Raw genomic sequence first — 15,715 nt, 5'->3', positions numbered from 1 at the left:
ACCTGTACAGAGGGAGGGGTCCTAGAGGAGTGGTGTGAGTAGTAGATCTGTACCATAACAGATGAAGGGATCCTGAGAGGAGGGGTGTGAGTAGTAGATCTGTACAAGAACAGATGAAGGGATCCTGAGAGGAGGGGTGTGAGTAGTAGATATGTACCTGTACAGAGGGAGGGGTCCTGAGAGGAGGGGTGTGAGTAGTAGATCTGTACCTGTACAGAGGGAGGGGTCCTGAGAGGAGTGGTGTGAGTAGTAGATCTGTACAAGAACAGATGAAGGGATCCTGAGAGGAGGGGTGTGAGTAGTAGATCTGTACCTGTACAGAGGGAGGGGTCCTGAGAGGAGTGGTGTGAGTAGTAGATCTGTACCATAACAGATGAAGGGATCCTGAGAGGAGGGGTGTGAGTAGTAGATCTGTACAAGAACAGATGAAGGGATCCTGAGAGGAGGGGTGTGAGTAGTAGATATGTACCTGTGCAGAGGGAGGGGTCCTGAGAGGAGTGGTGTGAGTTGTAGATCTGTACCTGTACAGAGGGATAGGCCAACAAGTGTTATATGTTTCAGTAAGATTGGATTTTTAGCATTTATAGTAATGGTTATCAACTGTACTGCAAGGATGGAATGTAAGTCACAGCAAATTGAGGTTGTGGTGGCAGCTGCAGAGAGGTATTTGGGTGTGTGAGACGTGACATCAGAAGAGTTACAGGGTGTGTTGTGGTGGTGTCCCATCCTTTCAGGTTGTTGGCCTGAGGTAGGACTAAATAGATTTACATAGTGGAGTAGGGTGGTGATATTTTTTAATTATTTGTATTTTTTAGTGAGTGTAGTGTTACATGGTAGGGTATTTGTATATAGATTGTTTTCAAGCAAAGGAGAAGCGAGTTGTAATCCAGTCTAGTAGGTGGCGGTAATGCAACATTGGATACTAACCGCCCTTAAACCTCAGCGAAGAAGAAGAATTCGAAACGCCTTTTTGCCTCTTTCTGTTTGGTTCTGCGGGTTTCTGTAGTTGTGGTCCATGCATATCTGCGTCCATGTGTTAACTTGAGTTTTGCAACAAATAGCTAGTGAGTTATTACCGTTGTCATACAGTAAATATACATAATCATCAAATACAGCTACATGTTAAGTTGTCAACTTGGGAAAGTGCGCCGCAGATAAGGTAATCGTTTTTATCTTACTTGATAGCTAAATACCGGTAGCTAGCTAGTTAGCGCTTCGGCTCATTTCAATGCAGTCAGTTAGCTTTGTGAACTTAGCCGGTGTCCGCATGTACAAGTTGCAAGTGTTTTATCATAACTTTTTTGGTGTGAATGTTCATGTTAGTTAGATTGCTGGTGTCTTTTTTTTTCTCTGACAAAACAAGCTCTGACTACATTGAAGGGGGTGCGCCCTGGTTTATGTAGCTAGCGTGCTACCTTAGCAAGCTGCTCTGACTTCAGCTCAGGCATCAGTAACGTTATAGATCATCTTTGCTTCAAACCATGGTTTAGCTAACAGTCTTTGTCCAACAGCTCATTTTCTCTGTGTGTGTTGTCAGTTCATGCTCTGTTCTAAACTGTGGAGGAAGAGCCCCAAGTCGAACCAATATCTGTTTTTCCATCACACCAGTACTGTGTAACCTGGAGCGGCAGGGTAGCCTGCAGGGTAGGTTAGTGCATTGGACTCGTAACCAAAAGGTTGCAAGTTCAAATCCCCGAGCTGACAAGGTACAAATCTGCCCTCATTGAAAATAAGACTTTGTTCTTAACTGACTTAAATAAAGGTCAAATTTAAATAAAAAAATAAAAAACCTAGCCCAATATGTACTCTAACTTGACTCCTTAAGGTCCTTAAGGAGTCCTATGTTATTTTCAGAGGTATAATTTACTGTCTCTGACATCTAAACGTGAATCTATTCTCAATTGCAATATGGTTCTAGAAACATAAAACCCATGACTTTCATATGACATCAAAATAATTAAACAAATGCAAAATATACACTTACTGTACACCGCAAGCGATGCGTGTTAATTTTCAGACCGAGCATCTGGTCTCTTAACAAAACTCCCCCGGACAGTAGACGCCTTCGTCTGATGACTCTTAAGTGTAATGTAATGGCACTGATAGTCATGATCAATGTCTGTGTGTGACAACTGTGACCGTTATAACACATTGTTGTCATTTCTTCCAGGACTGAGAAGTGCCCTATGCTGATCATCACTGCTCGGCTACTCCCCCTCTTAACTGTACCCTTCACCCACCAGAGGATTCTAAGGACAGTTGTTGCCTACAGGGGACTGAGAACCATGGAGCCCCTCAGGGCCCCTCAGGATCCACAAGTTAACACCACCCTGTCTGGGGTAGACACCAAGCCTCAGCCCCCTACTTCTGGAGCCCCAATGGAGGGCTTGAACCCAAGTCCAGCTGCCTCAACACCTGACCAGGAGATGCCCCCGACAACGGGGTTGTTGCCAGGGGAGACAGTTGTCAGGGAGGGCAAGGCAGCCATATTGTTTCCCAGTGCCAACGAGGTGTTTTACAACCCTGTGCAGGAGTTCAACAGAGATCTGACGTGAGTTTGACTGATGGGGCTTATTCACTAGGAAGTAAACGAAACAGAGGGACCTACCTGAATTAGTCCAATAGAAACTCTCATACAGTTTGCTTTGGTGTGCACTTATAAATACACCCCTAATGGTCTTTTATCCCTTAGCTGGCCCAACATTCAGCTCAAGGCTGCATTGTCAACATATACCTTATCCCTGGACATATTATGGGATATATGCATACATTGCAATTTGGATGTTTTCCTATGGGTCTGTAAGCCTTCAGTTGAAGAAACTGCATTCAACATGGCTTATGTAGAGCTGAATCTGCGAAGAAAGTATAGCTATGGTCAGAGCCATGTATTTACACTGAATAAAAATATAACCGCAACATGCAACAATTTCAAAGATTTTACTGAGTTACAGTTCATACAAGGAAATCAGTCAATTGAAGTAAATGAGTTAGGCCCTAATCTATGGCCCTAATCTATAGATTTCACATGACTGGGAATACAAATATACATCTGTTGGTCACAGATACTTTAAAAAAGTTAGGGGTGTGGATCAGAAACCCAGTCAGTATCTGGTGTGACCACCATTTGCCTCATGCAGTGCGACACATCTCCTTCGCATAGAGTAGATCAGGCTGTTGATTGTGGCCTGTGGTTGTTGTCCCACTTCTCTTCAATGGCTGTGTGAAGTTTCTGGATATTGGTGGGAACTGGAACACACTGTTGTACACGTCGATCCAGAGCATCCCAAACATGCTCAATGGGTGACATATCTGGTGAGTATGCAGGCCATGGAAGAACTGGGACATTTTCAGCTTCCAGGAATCTTGTGACATGGGGCCGTGCATTATCATGCTGAAACATGAGGTGATGACGGCATATAAATGGCACCACAAATTGCCTCAGGATCTCATCACGGTATATCTGTACATCCAAATTGCCAACAATAAAATGCAATTGTGTTCGATGTTTGTACCTTATGCCTGCCCATACCATAACCCCACTGCCACCATGGGACACTGTCCAAAACGTTGACATCAGCAAACCGCAAGCCCACACGACACCATACACGTTGTCTGCCATCTGCCTGGTACAGTTGAAACCAGGATTCATCCATGAAGAGCACACCTCTCCAGCGTGCCAGTGGCCATCGAAGGTGATCATTTGCCCACTGAAGTCGGTTACGATGCTGAACTGCAGTCACGTCAAGACCCTGGTGAGGACGACCAGTTCTCAGATCAGCTTCCCTGAAATGGTTTCTGACAGTTGGTGCAGAAATTCTTCAGGTGTGCAAACTAATTTTCATCAGCTGACATGGTGGCTGGTCTCAGACGACCCCTCAGGTGAAGAAGCTGGATGTGGAGGTCCTGGGCTGGCCACACGTGGTCTGCGGTTGTGAGGCCGATTGGATGTACTGCCAAGTTCTCTAAAATGACGTTGGAGGCAGCTTCTGGTAGAGAACTGAACAGTCAATTCTCTGGCAACAGCTCTGGTGGACATTCCTGCAGTCAGCATGTCAATTGCACACTCCCTCAACATGAGATGTCTGTGGCATTACTGTGTGACAAAACGGCACATTTTAGAGTGGCCTTTTATTGTCCCCAGCACAAGGTGCGCCTGTGTAATGATCATATTGTTTAATGAGCTTCTTGATATGCCACCTGTCAGGTGGATGGATTATCTTTGCAAAGGATGGTACAGGGATATAAACTAATTTGTGCTCATTTTGAGAAGTAAGCTTTTTGTGCGTATGGAACATTTTTAGGATCTTTTATTTCAGCTGATGAAACATGGAACACTTTACATGTAGAGTTTATACTTTTGTTCAGTATAGACAAAATACATTAGTGGCGCAGCGGTCTAAGGCACTGCATCACAGTGCTAGTAGGCGCCACTACAGACCTGGGTCCGATCCCGGGCTGTATCACAACCAGCTGTGATCGGGAGTCCCATATAGCGGTGCACTATTGGCCCAGCATCGTCTGGGTTAGAGGAGGGGGGGGGGGCTTTACATGTAGGCCGTCATTAATTAAGAATTTGTTCTTAATTGACTTGCCTAGTTAAATGAAGGTACAATAAATATGGCTAAGGCTATGGTAGCTAGCTGGTTGTTCATCACAGGTACAGGCTATGGTAGCTAGCTGGTTGTTCATCACAGGTACAGGCTATGGTAGCTAGCTGGTTGTTCATCACAGGTACAGGCTATGGTAGCTAGCTGGTTGTTCATCACAGGTACAGGCTATGGTAGCTAGCTGGTTGTTCATCACAGGTACAGGCTATGGTAGCTAGCTGGTTGTTCATCACAGGTACACCTGTTTCATCTCATGTCTCCGTCTTGCCCCCCCCCCCCCCCCCCTCTCTCCAGGTGTGCGGTGGTTACAGAGTTTGCCCGGGAGCAGATGGCCCGGAGGGGGGTGAAGGTGGTAGTGCCAGGGGAGAAGGAGAGGGTGGTGGTCAATCTAGCTGACGAGAAGAAAGAGGAGACAGAGATGCAGACAGGGGAGGAAGGAGAAGAGGAGCCAGTCGTAACTGCTTCAGTGGGGGAGTGCTGTAAGGTATGAAAAAGCGTGTGTGTGCATCCATGTTCTAACCCTACTGTTCTCCTCTCTCCACAATGGTCTGCCAGTGTGTTTGTGTTCTAACCCTACTGTTCTCCTCTCCACAATGGTCTGCCAGTGTGTTTGTGTTCTAACCCTACTGTTCTCCTCTCCACAATGGTCTGCAAGTGTGTTTGTGTTCTAACCCTACCGTTCTCCTCTCTCCACAATGGTCTGCCAGTGTGTTTGTGTTCTAATCCTACCGTTCTCCTCTCTCCACAATGGTCTGCCAGTGTGTTTGTGTTCTAACCCTACTGTTCTCCTCTCTCCACAATGGTCTGCCAGTGTGTTTGTGTTCTAACCCTACCGTTCTCCTCTCTCCACAATGGTCTGCCAGTGTGTTGGTATTCTAACCCTACTGTTCTCCTCTCTCCACAATGGTCTGCCAGTGTGTCTGTGTTCGAACCCTACCGTTCTCTCTCCACAATGGTCTGCCAGTGTGTTGGTATTCTAACCCTACTGTTCTCCTCTCTCCACAATGGTCTGCCAGTGTGTTTGTGATCTAACCCTATCATTCTCCTCTCTCCACAATGTTCTGCCAGTGTGTTTGTGTTCTAACCCTACTGTTCTCCTCTTTCCACAATGGTCTGCCAGTGTGTTTGTGTTCTAACCCTACCGTTCTCCTCTCTCCACAATGGTCTGCCAGTGTGTTGGTATTCTAACCCTACCGTTCTCCTCTCTCCACAATGGTCTGCCAGTGTGTTTGTGTTGGTATTCTAACCCTACCGTCCTCCTCTCTCCACAATGGTCTGCCAGTGTGTTTGTGTTGGTATTCTAACCCTACCATTCTCCTCTCTCCACAATGGTCTGCCAGTGTGTTTGTGATCTAACCCTACCGTTCTCCATCCAGAATGGTCTGCGTGTGTTGGAGGGTCTGGCAGCGTCTGGCCTACGCTCTGTGAGGTTTGCTCTGGAGGTGCCTGGTCTACGTAGCGTCACGGCTAACGACTTCTCAGCCAAGGCTGCTGCCCTCATCGCCCGCAATGCCCAGCACAACGGAGTCACACACCTACTGCAGGCCAGCCAGAGAGATGCCAGGTTGGTCTCGCTCTCTCCTTCATGTATCTCATTATTTTCTTCTCTTATTTTCTTCTTTATTTGTTTATCTATGCTCACTGACACACTCAGACAGTCTTCTCGGAGTCAAACTATCACTCTCCATTTATCTTTTCTCCCTATTATTCAGTCTCTCCATCTTTACCTTATCTCTCTTTTGCTACACCTCTTTCTCCTAACCTCTGCCCCCCCATCATGTTAATCCCTCCCTGTCTCGTTCCACCATCATGTTAATCCCTCCCTGTCTCGTTCCTCCATCATGTTAATCCCTCCCTGTCTCGTTCCTCCATGTTAATCCCTCCCTGTCTCGTTCCTCCATCATGTTAATCCCTCCCTGTCTCGTTCCTCCATCATGTTAATCCCTCCCTGTCTCGTTCCTCCATCATGTTAATCCCTCCCTGTCTCGTTCCTCCTTGTTAATCCCTCCCTGTCTCGTTCCTCCATCATGTTAATCCCTCCCTGTCTCGTTCTTCCATGTTAATCCCTCCCTGTCTCGTTCTTCCATGTGAATCCCTCCCTCTCTCGTTCTTCCATGTTAATCCCTCCCTGTCTCGTTCCTCCATCATGTTAATCACTCCCTGTCTCGTTCCTCCATGTTAATCCCTCCCTGTCTCGTTCCTCCATGTTAATCCCTCCCTGTCTCGTTCCTCCATGTTAATCCCTCCCTGTCTCGTTCCTCCATGTTAATCCCTCCCTGTCTCGTTCCTCCATGTTAATCCCTCCCTGTCTCGTTCCTCCATGTTAATCCCTCCCTGTCTCGTTCCTCCATCATGTTAATCCCTCCCTGTCTCGTTCCTCCATCATGTTAATCCCTCCCTGTCTCGTTCCCCCAGCATGTTAATCCCTCCCTGTCTCGTTCCCCCATCATGTTAATCCCTCCCTGTCTCGTTCCTCCTCCATGTTAATCCCTCCCTGTCTCGTTCCTCCTCCATGTTAATCCCTCCCTGTCTCGTTCCTCCTCCATCATGTTAATCCCTCCCTGTCTCGTTCTTCCTCCATCATGTTAATCCCTCCCTGTCTCGTTCCTCCTCCATCATGTTAACCCCTCCCTGTCTCGTTCCTCCTCCATCATGTTAACCCCTCCCTGTCTCGTTCCTCCAGCATGTTAATCCCCCCCTGTCTCGTTGCTCCAGCATGTTAATCCCCCCCTGTCTCGTTCTTCCAGCATGTTAATCCCCCCCTGTCTCGTTCTTCCAGCATGTTAATCCCCCCGTATCGTTCTTCCAGCATGTTAATCCCTCCCTGTCTCGTTCCTCCATCATGTTAATCCCCCCTGTCTCGTTCCTCCATCATGTTAATCCCCCCTGTCTCGTTCCTCCATCATGTTAATCCCCCCCTGTCTCGTTCTTCCAGCATGTTAATCCCCCCCTGTCTCGTTCTTCCAGCATGTTAATCCCTCCCTGTCTCGTTCCTCCATCATGTTAATCCCTCCCTGTCTCTTTCCTCCATCATGTTAATCCATCCCTCTCTCTTTCCTCCATCATGTTAATCCCCCCCTGTCTCGTTCTTCCAGCATCTTAATCCCCCCCCCGTCTCGTTCTTCCAGCATGTTAATCCCCCCCCATCTCGTTCTTCCAGCATGTTAATCCCCCCCCGTCTCGTTCTTCCAGCATGTTAATCCCCCTCCCGTCTCGTTCTTCCAGCCCCCCTGTCTCGTTCCTCCATCATGTTAATCCCCCCCTGTCTCGTCTCGTTCTTCCAGCATGTTAATCCCCCCCTGTCTCGTTCCTCCATGTTATGTTAATCCCCCCCTGTCTCGTTCTTCCAGCATGTTAATCCCCCCGTATCGTTCTTCCAGCATGTTAATCCCTCCCTGTCTCGTTCCTCCATCATGTTAATCCCCCCTGTCTCGTTCCTCCATCATGTTAATCCCCCCCTGTCTCGTTCTTCCAGCATGTTAATCCCCCCCTGTCTCGTTCCTCCATGTTAATCACCCCCTGTCTCGTTCTTCCAGCATGTTAATCCCTCCCTGTCTCGTTCCTCCATCATGTTAATCCCTCCCTGTCTCTTTCCTCCATCATGTTAATCCCCCCCTGTCTCGTTCTTCCAGCATGTTAATCCCCCCCCCCGTCTCGTTCTTCCAGCATGTTAAACCCCCCCCCCCCGTCTCGTTCTTCCATGTTAATCCCTCCCTGTCTCTTTCCTCCATCATGTTAATCCCCCCCTGTCTCGTTCTTCCAGCATGTTAATCCCCCCCTGTCTCGTTCCTCCAGCATGTTAATCCCCCCCGTCTCGTTCCTAGAGCATGTTAATCCCCCCCTGTCTCGTTCCTCCAGCATGTTGATCCCCCCCCCTGTCTCGTTCCTCCAGCATGTTAATCCCCCCCTGTCTCGTTCCTCCATCATGTTAATCCCCCCCTGTCTCGTTCCTCCATGTTAATCCCCCCCTGTCTCGTTCTTCCAGCATGTTAATCCCTCCCTGTCTTATTCCTCCAGCATGCTGATGTATGAGATGCGGGGGAAGAAGGACCGCTATGATGTCATAGACCTGGACCCCTACGGAAGCCCCGCCCCTTTCCTGGATGCCGCCGTCCAGGCTGTCGGTGAAGGAGGTCCGTAGATGTCTGTCAGTTATTCTCTCTGCTTAACATGTTTATGTGTCAGCGACAGATACACTGAGTGCGTTTTCCAGTGTGGTTTTACTAAAAACGTCTCTCTCTCCCCCCCAGGTCTGTTGTGTGTGACGTGTACTGACATGGCTGTGATGGCTGGTAACAGTGGGGAGACCTGCTACAGCAAATACGGCTCTGTCTCCATCAAAGCCAAGTACTGTCATGAGATGGTGAGGAACGCTTGGCTAAACTGTACTCCAGCAGTGTGTGTTTTCAACTACAACTGGATGCAAGTGACCTTCGTCTCTCCTGAGCCCGTACGGGAGTTGTAGCGATGAGACAAGATAGTAATTACTAACAATAGGATACCAGGAAATTGGGGAGAAAAGGGGGTAAAATAAAAAACTGGATGCAAGAAAACCCTTGTTGGAATAATACATGTGTAGTAGAAGGAACATTTAGGGAAGTTGTGTGAATACATTTTGAATAGAAGTTTGAGAGTTTAGTCCCTGCTGTGTAGCTCGTCTCATAACTCTCCTTTCTCCCTCTTCTCCCTCCTCTTCTCCCCCCTCTTCTCCCTCGCCACCCTCCTCTTCTCCCTCCTCTTCTCCCCCCTCTTCTCCCTCGCCTCCCTCCTCTTCTCCCCCCTCTTCTCCCTCGCCACCCTCCTCTTCTCCCTCCTCTTCTCCCCCCTCTTCTCCCTCGCCACCCCCCTCTTCTCCCTCACCTTCTCCCTCGCCCCCCCTCTTCCCCCTCTTCTCCCCTTCTCCCTCGCTTCTCCCTCGCCTCCCCCCTCTTCTCCCTCCTCGCCTCCCCCCTCTTCTCCCCCCCCATCTTCTCCCTCGCCTCCCCTTCTCCCTCGCCTCCCCCTCTTTTCCCTCCTCGCCTCCCCCTCTTCTCCCTCCTCGCCTCCCCCCTCTTCTCCCTCCTCGCCTCCCCCCTCTTCTCCTTCGCCACCCCCTTCTTTCTCTCCTCCCTCCTCTTCTCCCTCCTCCCCCAGGCTCTGCGTATCATCCTACACAGTCTGGACCAGAGAGCTGGTGTGTACCAACGGTACATCCACCCCCTGCTCTGTGTCAGTGTGGACTTCTACATACGAGTGTTTGTCAGGGTACACACTGGACAGGCCATGGTCAAAAACTCAGCAAGGTATGGACACACACCGTAACACAACACTTTATCTAGACATGAAGTCTTCATAACAGACTGTGAAGTTGTTATTCTGAAGATATGATGACCTTACACCTGATGTCGTGTTTCAGTAAACAAGCTTTGGTGTATAACTGTGTTGGCTGTGGCTCGTACCACTTACAACGACTGGGCAAGAGGACGACTCAGGGAAACCAGTAAGACACTATTTCTCTATATGGGTTATTCCTGTCGAGTTGGGCAACTTGTGTGTGTTAATGTTTCTCTCTGTGTGTTTCAGTATAAAGTACTCTGCAGCCACTGGACCGCCGGTCGGAGCAGAGTGTGAACACTGTGGACACAGACACCAGGTGAGGACACACACACACACTCAAACACACTTTGTCTCTTACTTTCACACGCATTCTCTCTTGACACCGTCTCTCCCTCCTCCTCCTCTGTAGCTGGGTGGTCCTATCTGGGGCGAGGCCCTCCATGACGTGAGCTTCGTTCAGAAGGTTCTATCTGCCGTGTCTGGGAACCCGTCCCGCTTTGGAACCGCCCGCCGCATAGAGGGCATGCTCAGCATGGTCACAGAGGTGAGAGGTTAGGGGTCATAGAGGGCATGGTCACAGAGGTGAGAGGTTAGGGGTCATAGAGGGCATGCTCAGCATGGTCACAGAGGTGAGAGGTTAGGGGTCATAGAGGGCATGCTCAGCATGGTCACAAAGGTGAGAGGTTAGGGGTCATAGAGGGCATGCTCAGCATGGTCACAGAGGTGAGAGGTTAGGGGTCATAGAGGGCATGGTCACAGAGGTGAGAGGTTAGGGGTCGTAGGTCTACAAGAAGCAGTCTGAAATACACTTTATATTACATGGAATAAGACATGGGGGGCCTTTTCTCAACTGCATGCTGCTCTCCTCCTCAAAACCCATTGGAGGAGAAGGTCAGAGGTGAGGGACTTCTCTTTCTCCTCCAATGGGTTTTGAGAAGGAGGGGAGGAGAGCGGAGGTGAGGAGTATGCAGTTGAGATTCTTCCATTGATGCTGATCCAAGGTTAGGTTGGTGTTCTCACTCTTAATGGTAGGATTGGGAGAAAGGGTCAGCTGATCTGAGGTTAGGTTGGTGTTCTCACTCTTAATGGTAGGATTGGGAGAAAGGGTCAGCTGATCTGAGGTTAGGTTGGTGTTCTCACTCTTAATGGTAGGATTGGGAGAAAGGGTCAGCTGATCTGAGGTTAGGTTGGGGTTCTCACTCTTAATGGTAGGATTGGGAGAAAGGGTCAGCTGATCTGAGGTTAGGTTGGTGTTCTCACTCTTAATGGTAGGATTGGGAGAAAGGGTCAGCTGATCTGAGGTTAGGTTGGGGTTCTCACTCTTAATGGTAGGATTGGGTAAGAAGAGAAATGGCAAGCTGTCTGCCTAAGATGAGCCAGGTGTAATGTCCAAACTTGAACTGTTGTCTGTGTGTCCAGGAGCTGGAGGATGTGCCTCTATACTACACAGTGGACAACCTGAGCAGCACTGTACACTGCAGCACTCCCCCTCTGCTCCAATTCAGGTCCTACTCTCCCTCTCATATAAGACTGTCCTGTCTGATCACATACAATACCCCTCTATCCTTGAACTCACTCACCCTCTCTCTCTCTCTCTCTCTCTCTCTCTCTCTCTCTGTGTCTCTCTCTCTCTCTCTCTCTCTCTCTCTCTCTCTCTCTCTCTGTGTCTCTCTATCCCTCTCTCTCTCTCTCTCTCTCTCTCTCTCTCTCTGTGTCTCTCTATCCCTCTCTCTCTCTCTCTCTCTCTCTCTCTCTCTCTCTGTGTCTCTCTATCTCTCTCTCTCTCTCTCTCTCTCTCTCTCTCTCTCTCTCTCGCTCTCTCTCGCTCTCTCTCGCTCTCTCTCTCTCGCTCTCTCGCTCTGTGTCTCTCTCTCTCTCTCTCGCTCTCTCTCTCGCTCTCTGTGTCTCTCGCTCTCTCTCTCGCTCTCGCTCTCGCTCTCGCTCTCGCTCTCTCTCGCTCTCGCTCTCGCTCTCGCTCTCTCTCTCGCTCTCTCTCTCGCTCTCTGTGTCTCTCTATCTCTGTCTCTCTCTCTCTCTCTCTCACTCACCCTCTCTCTCTCGCTCTCTGTGTCTCTCTCTTCAGGTCGGCTCTGCTTCATGCAGGCCACAGGGTGTCCTTGTCTCATGCCTGTAAGAATGCTCTAAAGACGGACGCTCCTCCCAGGGTCCTCTGGGACGTCATGCGATGCTGGGTAAGACACAATGCACCATGGGAACCATTTCAATACGGGATGAAACTGAAAGTCCCAGTCCGGGTGTAGATTTGACGGTATGTGGTGGTTATGTTGTATCCTGTAGGAAAAGTCCCAATCCGGGTGTAGATGTGACGGTATGTGGTGGTTATGTTGTATCCTCCGGGTGTAGATTTGACGGTATGTGGTGGTTATGTTGTTTCCTCCGGGTGTAGATTTGACAGTATGTGGTGGTTATGTTGTATCCTGCAGGAAAAGTCCAATCCTGTGAAGAGAGACAGACTGTCAGAGAGCAGCCCTGCTCACCACATCCTCAATACTGAACCCATGTAAGTCTGGGACTGAACCAACTTCCTGGGAGATGAAGATGCCAGTACAGTTTAACATAGAGATGGTATAATGTAGTGATGAATAAGATTATGGATATTAGGAAAAGGTATGTCCTGTGTCCCCCCTTCTTGCTCTCTCCCACTCCCCCATCTCTCTCCTCTCTCTCTCCCCCTCCCCCATTTCTCTCCTCTCTCGCGCTATCTCTCTCTAGTCTACAGGCGTGTTTTGATGTGAGGGAGGATGCCAATCCCCAGTCTCGCCGTCGCCACCTCACCCGCTTCCAGGAGAACCCTGAGCCTTTCTGGGGGCCCAAGGCCCGCGCCAATGCTGGGTAGGATACACTTATTAATACTAACCCCATCCTTGACCCCTAACCCTAAACCTCAGGCCAGCTGGGGGCCAAGGCCCGCACCAATGCTGGGTAGGATACACTTATTAATACTAACCCCATCCTTGACCCCTAACTCTAAACCTCAGGCCAGCTGGGGGCCAAGGCTGGGTACGGACCCTCAGACACTTATTAATGATGATCTCAACATGAAGTTAGCTAAATAAATATTTGTACAGTATTGGGTTAAACCTCTCCACATTGTTTCTTGCTGTCTCTTTCTCTCCACCTGCCTCTTACTGTGTTCTTCCCTATATTCTCTCCTTTCTGTCTTTCAACATATGTTTACATTGCCAAAGCAAGTGAAATAGATAAACAAAAGTGAAATAAACAATAAACAGTAAACATTACTCTCACACAAGTTCCAAAAGAATAAAGACATTACAAATGTCATATGTCTATATACAGTGTTGTAACAATGTACAAATAGTTAATGTACAAAGGGGAAAATAAGTAAATATGGGTTGTATTAATGGTTTTTGTTCTTCACTGGTTGCCCTTTTCTTGAGGTCACAAATCTTGCTGCTGTGATGGCACACTGTGGTATTTCACCCAGTAGAAATTGGATTTGTTTTCTAATTCTTTGTTGGTCTGTGTAATCTGGGGGAAATATGGGTCTCTAATATGGTCATACATTGGGCAGGAGGTTAGGAAGTGCAGCTCAGTTTCCACCTCATTTTGTGGGCAGTGTGCACATAGCCTGTCTTCTCTTGAGAGCCAGGTCTGACTACGGTGGCCTTTCTCAATAGCAAGGCTATGCTCACTGAGTCTGGACATAGTCAAAGCTTTCCTTAAATTTGGGTCAATCACAGTGGTCAGGTATTCTGCCACTGTGTACTCTCTGTTTAGGGCCAAATAACATTCTAGTTTGCTCTGTTTTTTGTTAATTCTTTCCAATGTGTCAAGTAATTATCTTTTTGTTTTTTCATGATTTGGTTGGGTGTAATTGTGCTGCTGTCTTGGGGCTCTGTGTGTTTGTGTTTATGAACAGAGCCCCAGGACCCGCTTGCTTAGGGGACTCTTCTCCAGGTTCATCTCTCTGTAGGTCATGACTTTGTTATGGAAGGTTTGGGAATTGCTTTCTTTTAGAGTTTTGATAATTAGTGGATACCGGCCTAATTCTGCTCTGCATGCTTCATGTGGTGTTTTCCATTGTATACAGAGAATATTTTTGCAGAATTCTGAATGCAGAGTCTCAATTTGGTGCCTCTCTCTCTCTCAGTGGTGGAGGTATCTCATCAGACCTGGAGGACAGGAGGAAACAGGGTCAAAACAAGAGGAAGAACCAGATCACTGACGCCACCCAGCTTAAGAGCTTCCCTTGCAAGAGGTTCAGGAAGGTATGGGAGCACATTTTCCCTCCCCACACCCTGTAACACTAGGCATTGCATTACACAAGATTCAGAAAGTCCGAAAGTTGCAAGAGCTTCCCTTGCAAAAGGTACAGGGAAACACCCCACAATAACCATATAGACATAGTAGAATTGTAAGGCTGCGTTTACACAGGCAGCCCAATGCTGATCTTTTTACACTAATTGGTATTTTGACCAATCAGACCAGCTCTAAAAAGAGATCTGATGTGAAAAGATCTGATTTGATTTCTCAAAAAAAGGCTATTAGGAGAAAAAATATCAGAATTGGGCTGCCTGTGTAGAGGCAGCCACGGGAATGTTTCACAGGAGCTTTCTCTTTGGTGAAATGTTCTGAAGGGTGTGAGCACACTCTGTTCTTTTCATAATAACACTGTCGGCATAGTAACCGTACACTACCAGAGAACAAGGTGTTTTATCTCCCCAGCAACAGACAGTGCCTCATTAATTATGAATCATCATAACACTTCAGCTATTATTACAGATACATTTTCCACACAATAATAAACCTAAACTGGCATTGTTAAATACTTATTGGCTTGAAGGGCATTCTAGAGCTTGCAATATTTCCCTATAACGCACGGTAGAATTGAAGGGCTTATACATATTTTGTTTGAGCTGCTTTTTAAAGTAAGTCTAATTGGAAAAAGTATTGTTTTTAATTTGATTTTCATAATAGCCAGCACAGGCTGATGTTTTGGTTAGCTAAACTAGCGACTCTGTTAGCTACAGTAGTTGCCTTGTTAACCAAGCAATCTAGGTAACTTGCTAGCTACTTCAGTGGATGTTGAACACATTTCTAGTGGTAAATATGTTAAATTCTAGCCTTGGTGTAAAAGGGATAATCAACACGGGCCCTATGCGTTCTGTGGGAAAGGAAGGTCAGTTTCACTCCGCTCGTGTCTAGTTGATCATCTTCTATGTCATTCATTATTTTCCATAGGACACATTGATTATTATTTGCATATGTTTTTCATGTTTTCCCCCTCCCTTTTCTGCCACTCCCCCCCCCCCCCCCACTCCTCCCCCCCCCTCTCTCCAGGGTAAATGCACACATGGTGAAAAATGCTGTTACTCCCATGACCTGGAACAGACTGACCAGATGGAGTGATGGTGGAGCGAGTCTCCTCTCTTCCCTCCCACTTGGTATCCTCATGTCCAGCTCAGCAGAATCTGTCCACTAAGGTATACTGGACACAATCATGACGAAGCAACCAGGTGAAACTCCAGGCCCCTGACATAACTAACTTTGAACTCCGGGGTGACGTTTCCCCCTTGGTACAGATCTAAGATCAGCTTCCCCTCCCCCAATCCTCTACATTACCATTAGTGGGGAGAATGCAAAACTGACCCAATATCTGCATCAATGGGCAACTTCATTATGGGATGTCTAGTTAGCCCTGTATTGGAAATACACATACTGGCTTCATACTGAAGTGAAGCATCAATTCTGTTTTATTTATGACTGTTGTGACAGTCTAATAAAAGTCTTCATGACAAGTGTGGAGAAGA

The 15,715-nt window shown here is 47.8% G+C and overlaps 1 protein-coding gene across 2 annotated transcripts in view; it reads left to right on the top strand.

Moving 5' to 3' along the window:
* LOC139424414 (tRNA (guanine(26)-N(2))-dimethyltransferase-like) overlaps positions 1–15,715 on the top strand; it is a 23,162-nt gene extending 7,447 nt beyond the window's left edge. The window contains exons 1-16 of one of the 2 annotated variants that reach the window (XM_071176195.1): positions 983–1,159; positions 2,171–2,551; positions 4,902–5,091; positions 5,984–6,171; positions 8,625–8,740; positions 8,858–8,970; positions 9,741–9,889; positions 10,003–10,086; positions 10,170–10,239; positions 10,333–10,467; positions 11,343–11,428; positions 12,007–12,115; positions 12,368–12,444; positions 12,657–12,776; positions 14,056–14,173; positions 15,246–15,715. In XM_071176195.1, the coding sequence (XP_071032296.1) occupies positions 2,187–2,551; positions 4,902–5,091; positions 5,984–6,171; positions 8,625–8,740; positions 8,858–8,970; positions 9,741–9,889; positions 10,003–10,086; positions 10,170–10,239; positions 10,333–10,467; positions 11,343–11,428; positions 12,007–12,115; positions 12,368–12,444; positions 12,657–12,776; positions 14,056–14,173; positions 15,246–15,314 (1,989 nt within the window). In that variant the 5' untranslated portion in view covers positions 983–1,159; positions 2,171–2,186 and the 3' untranslated portion in view covers positions 15,315–15,715. Of the gene's footprint in view, positions 1–982; positions 1,160–2,170; positions 2,552–4,901; positions 5,092–5,983; positions 6,172–8,624; positions 8,741–8,857; positions 8,971–9,740; positions 9,890–10,002; positions 10,087–10,169; positions 10,240–10,332; positions 10,468–11,342; positions 11,429–12,006; positions 12,116–12,367; positions 12,445–12,656; positions 12,777–14,055; positions 14,174–15,245 lie in introns of those variants that run through there. The other variant, XM_071176194.1, reaches the window with a different exon arrangement.

The sequence above is a fragment of the Oncorhynchus clarkii genome, chromosome 13 (assembly GCF_045791955.1).
Source record: "Oncorhynchus clarkii lewisi isolate Uvic-CL-2024 chromosome 13, UVic_Ocla_1.0, whole genome shotgun sequence".
In the NCBI taxonomy this organism is placed as follows: Eukaryota; Metazoa; Chordata; class Actinopteri; order Salmoniformes; family Salmonidae; genus Oncorhynchus; species Oncorhynchus clarkii.
This window is presented reverse-complemented; position numbering and strand designations above follow the sequence as displayed.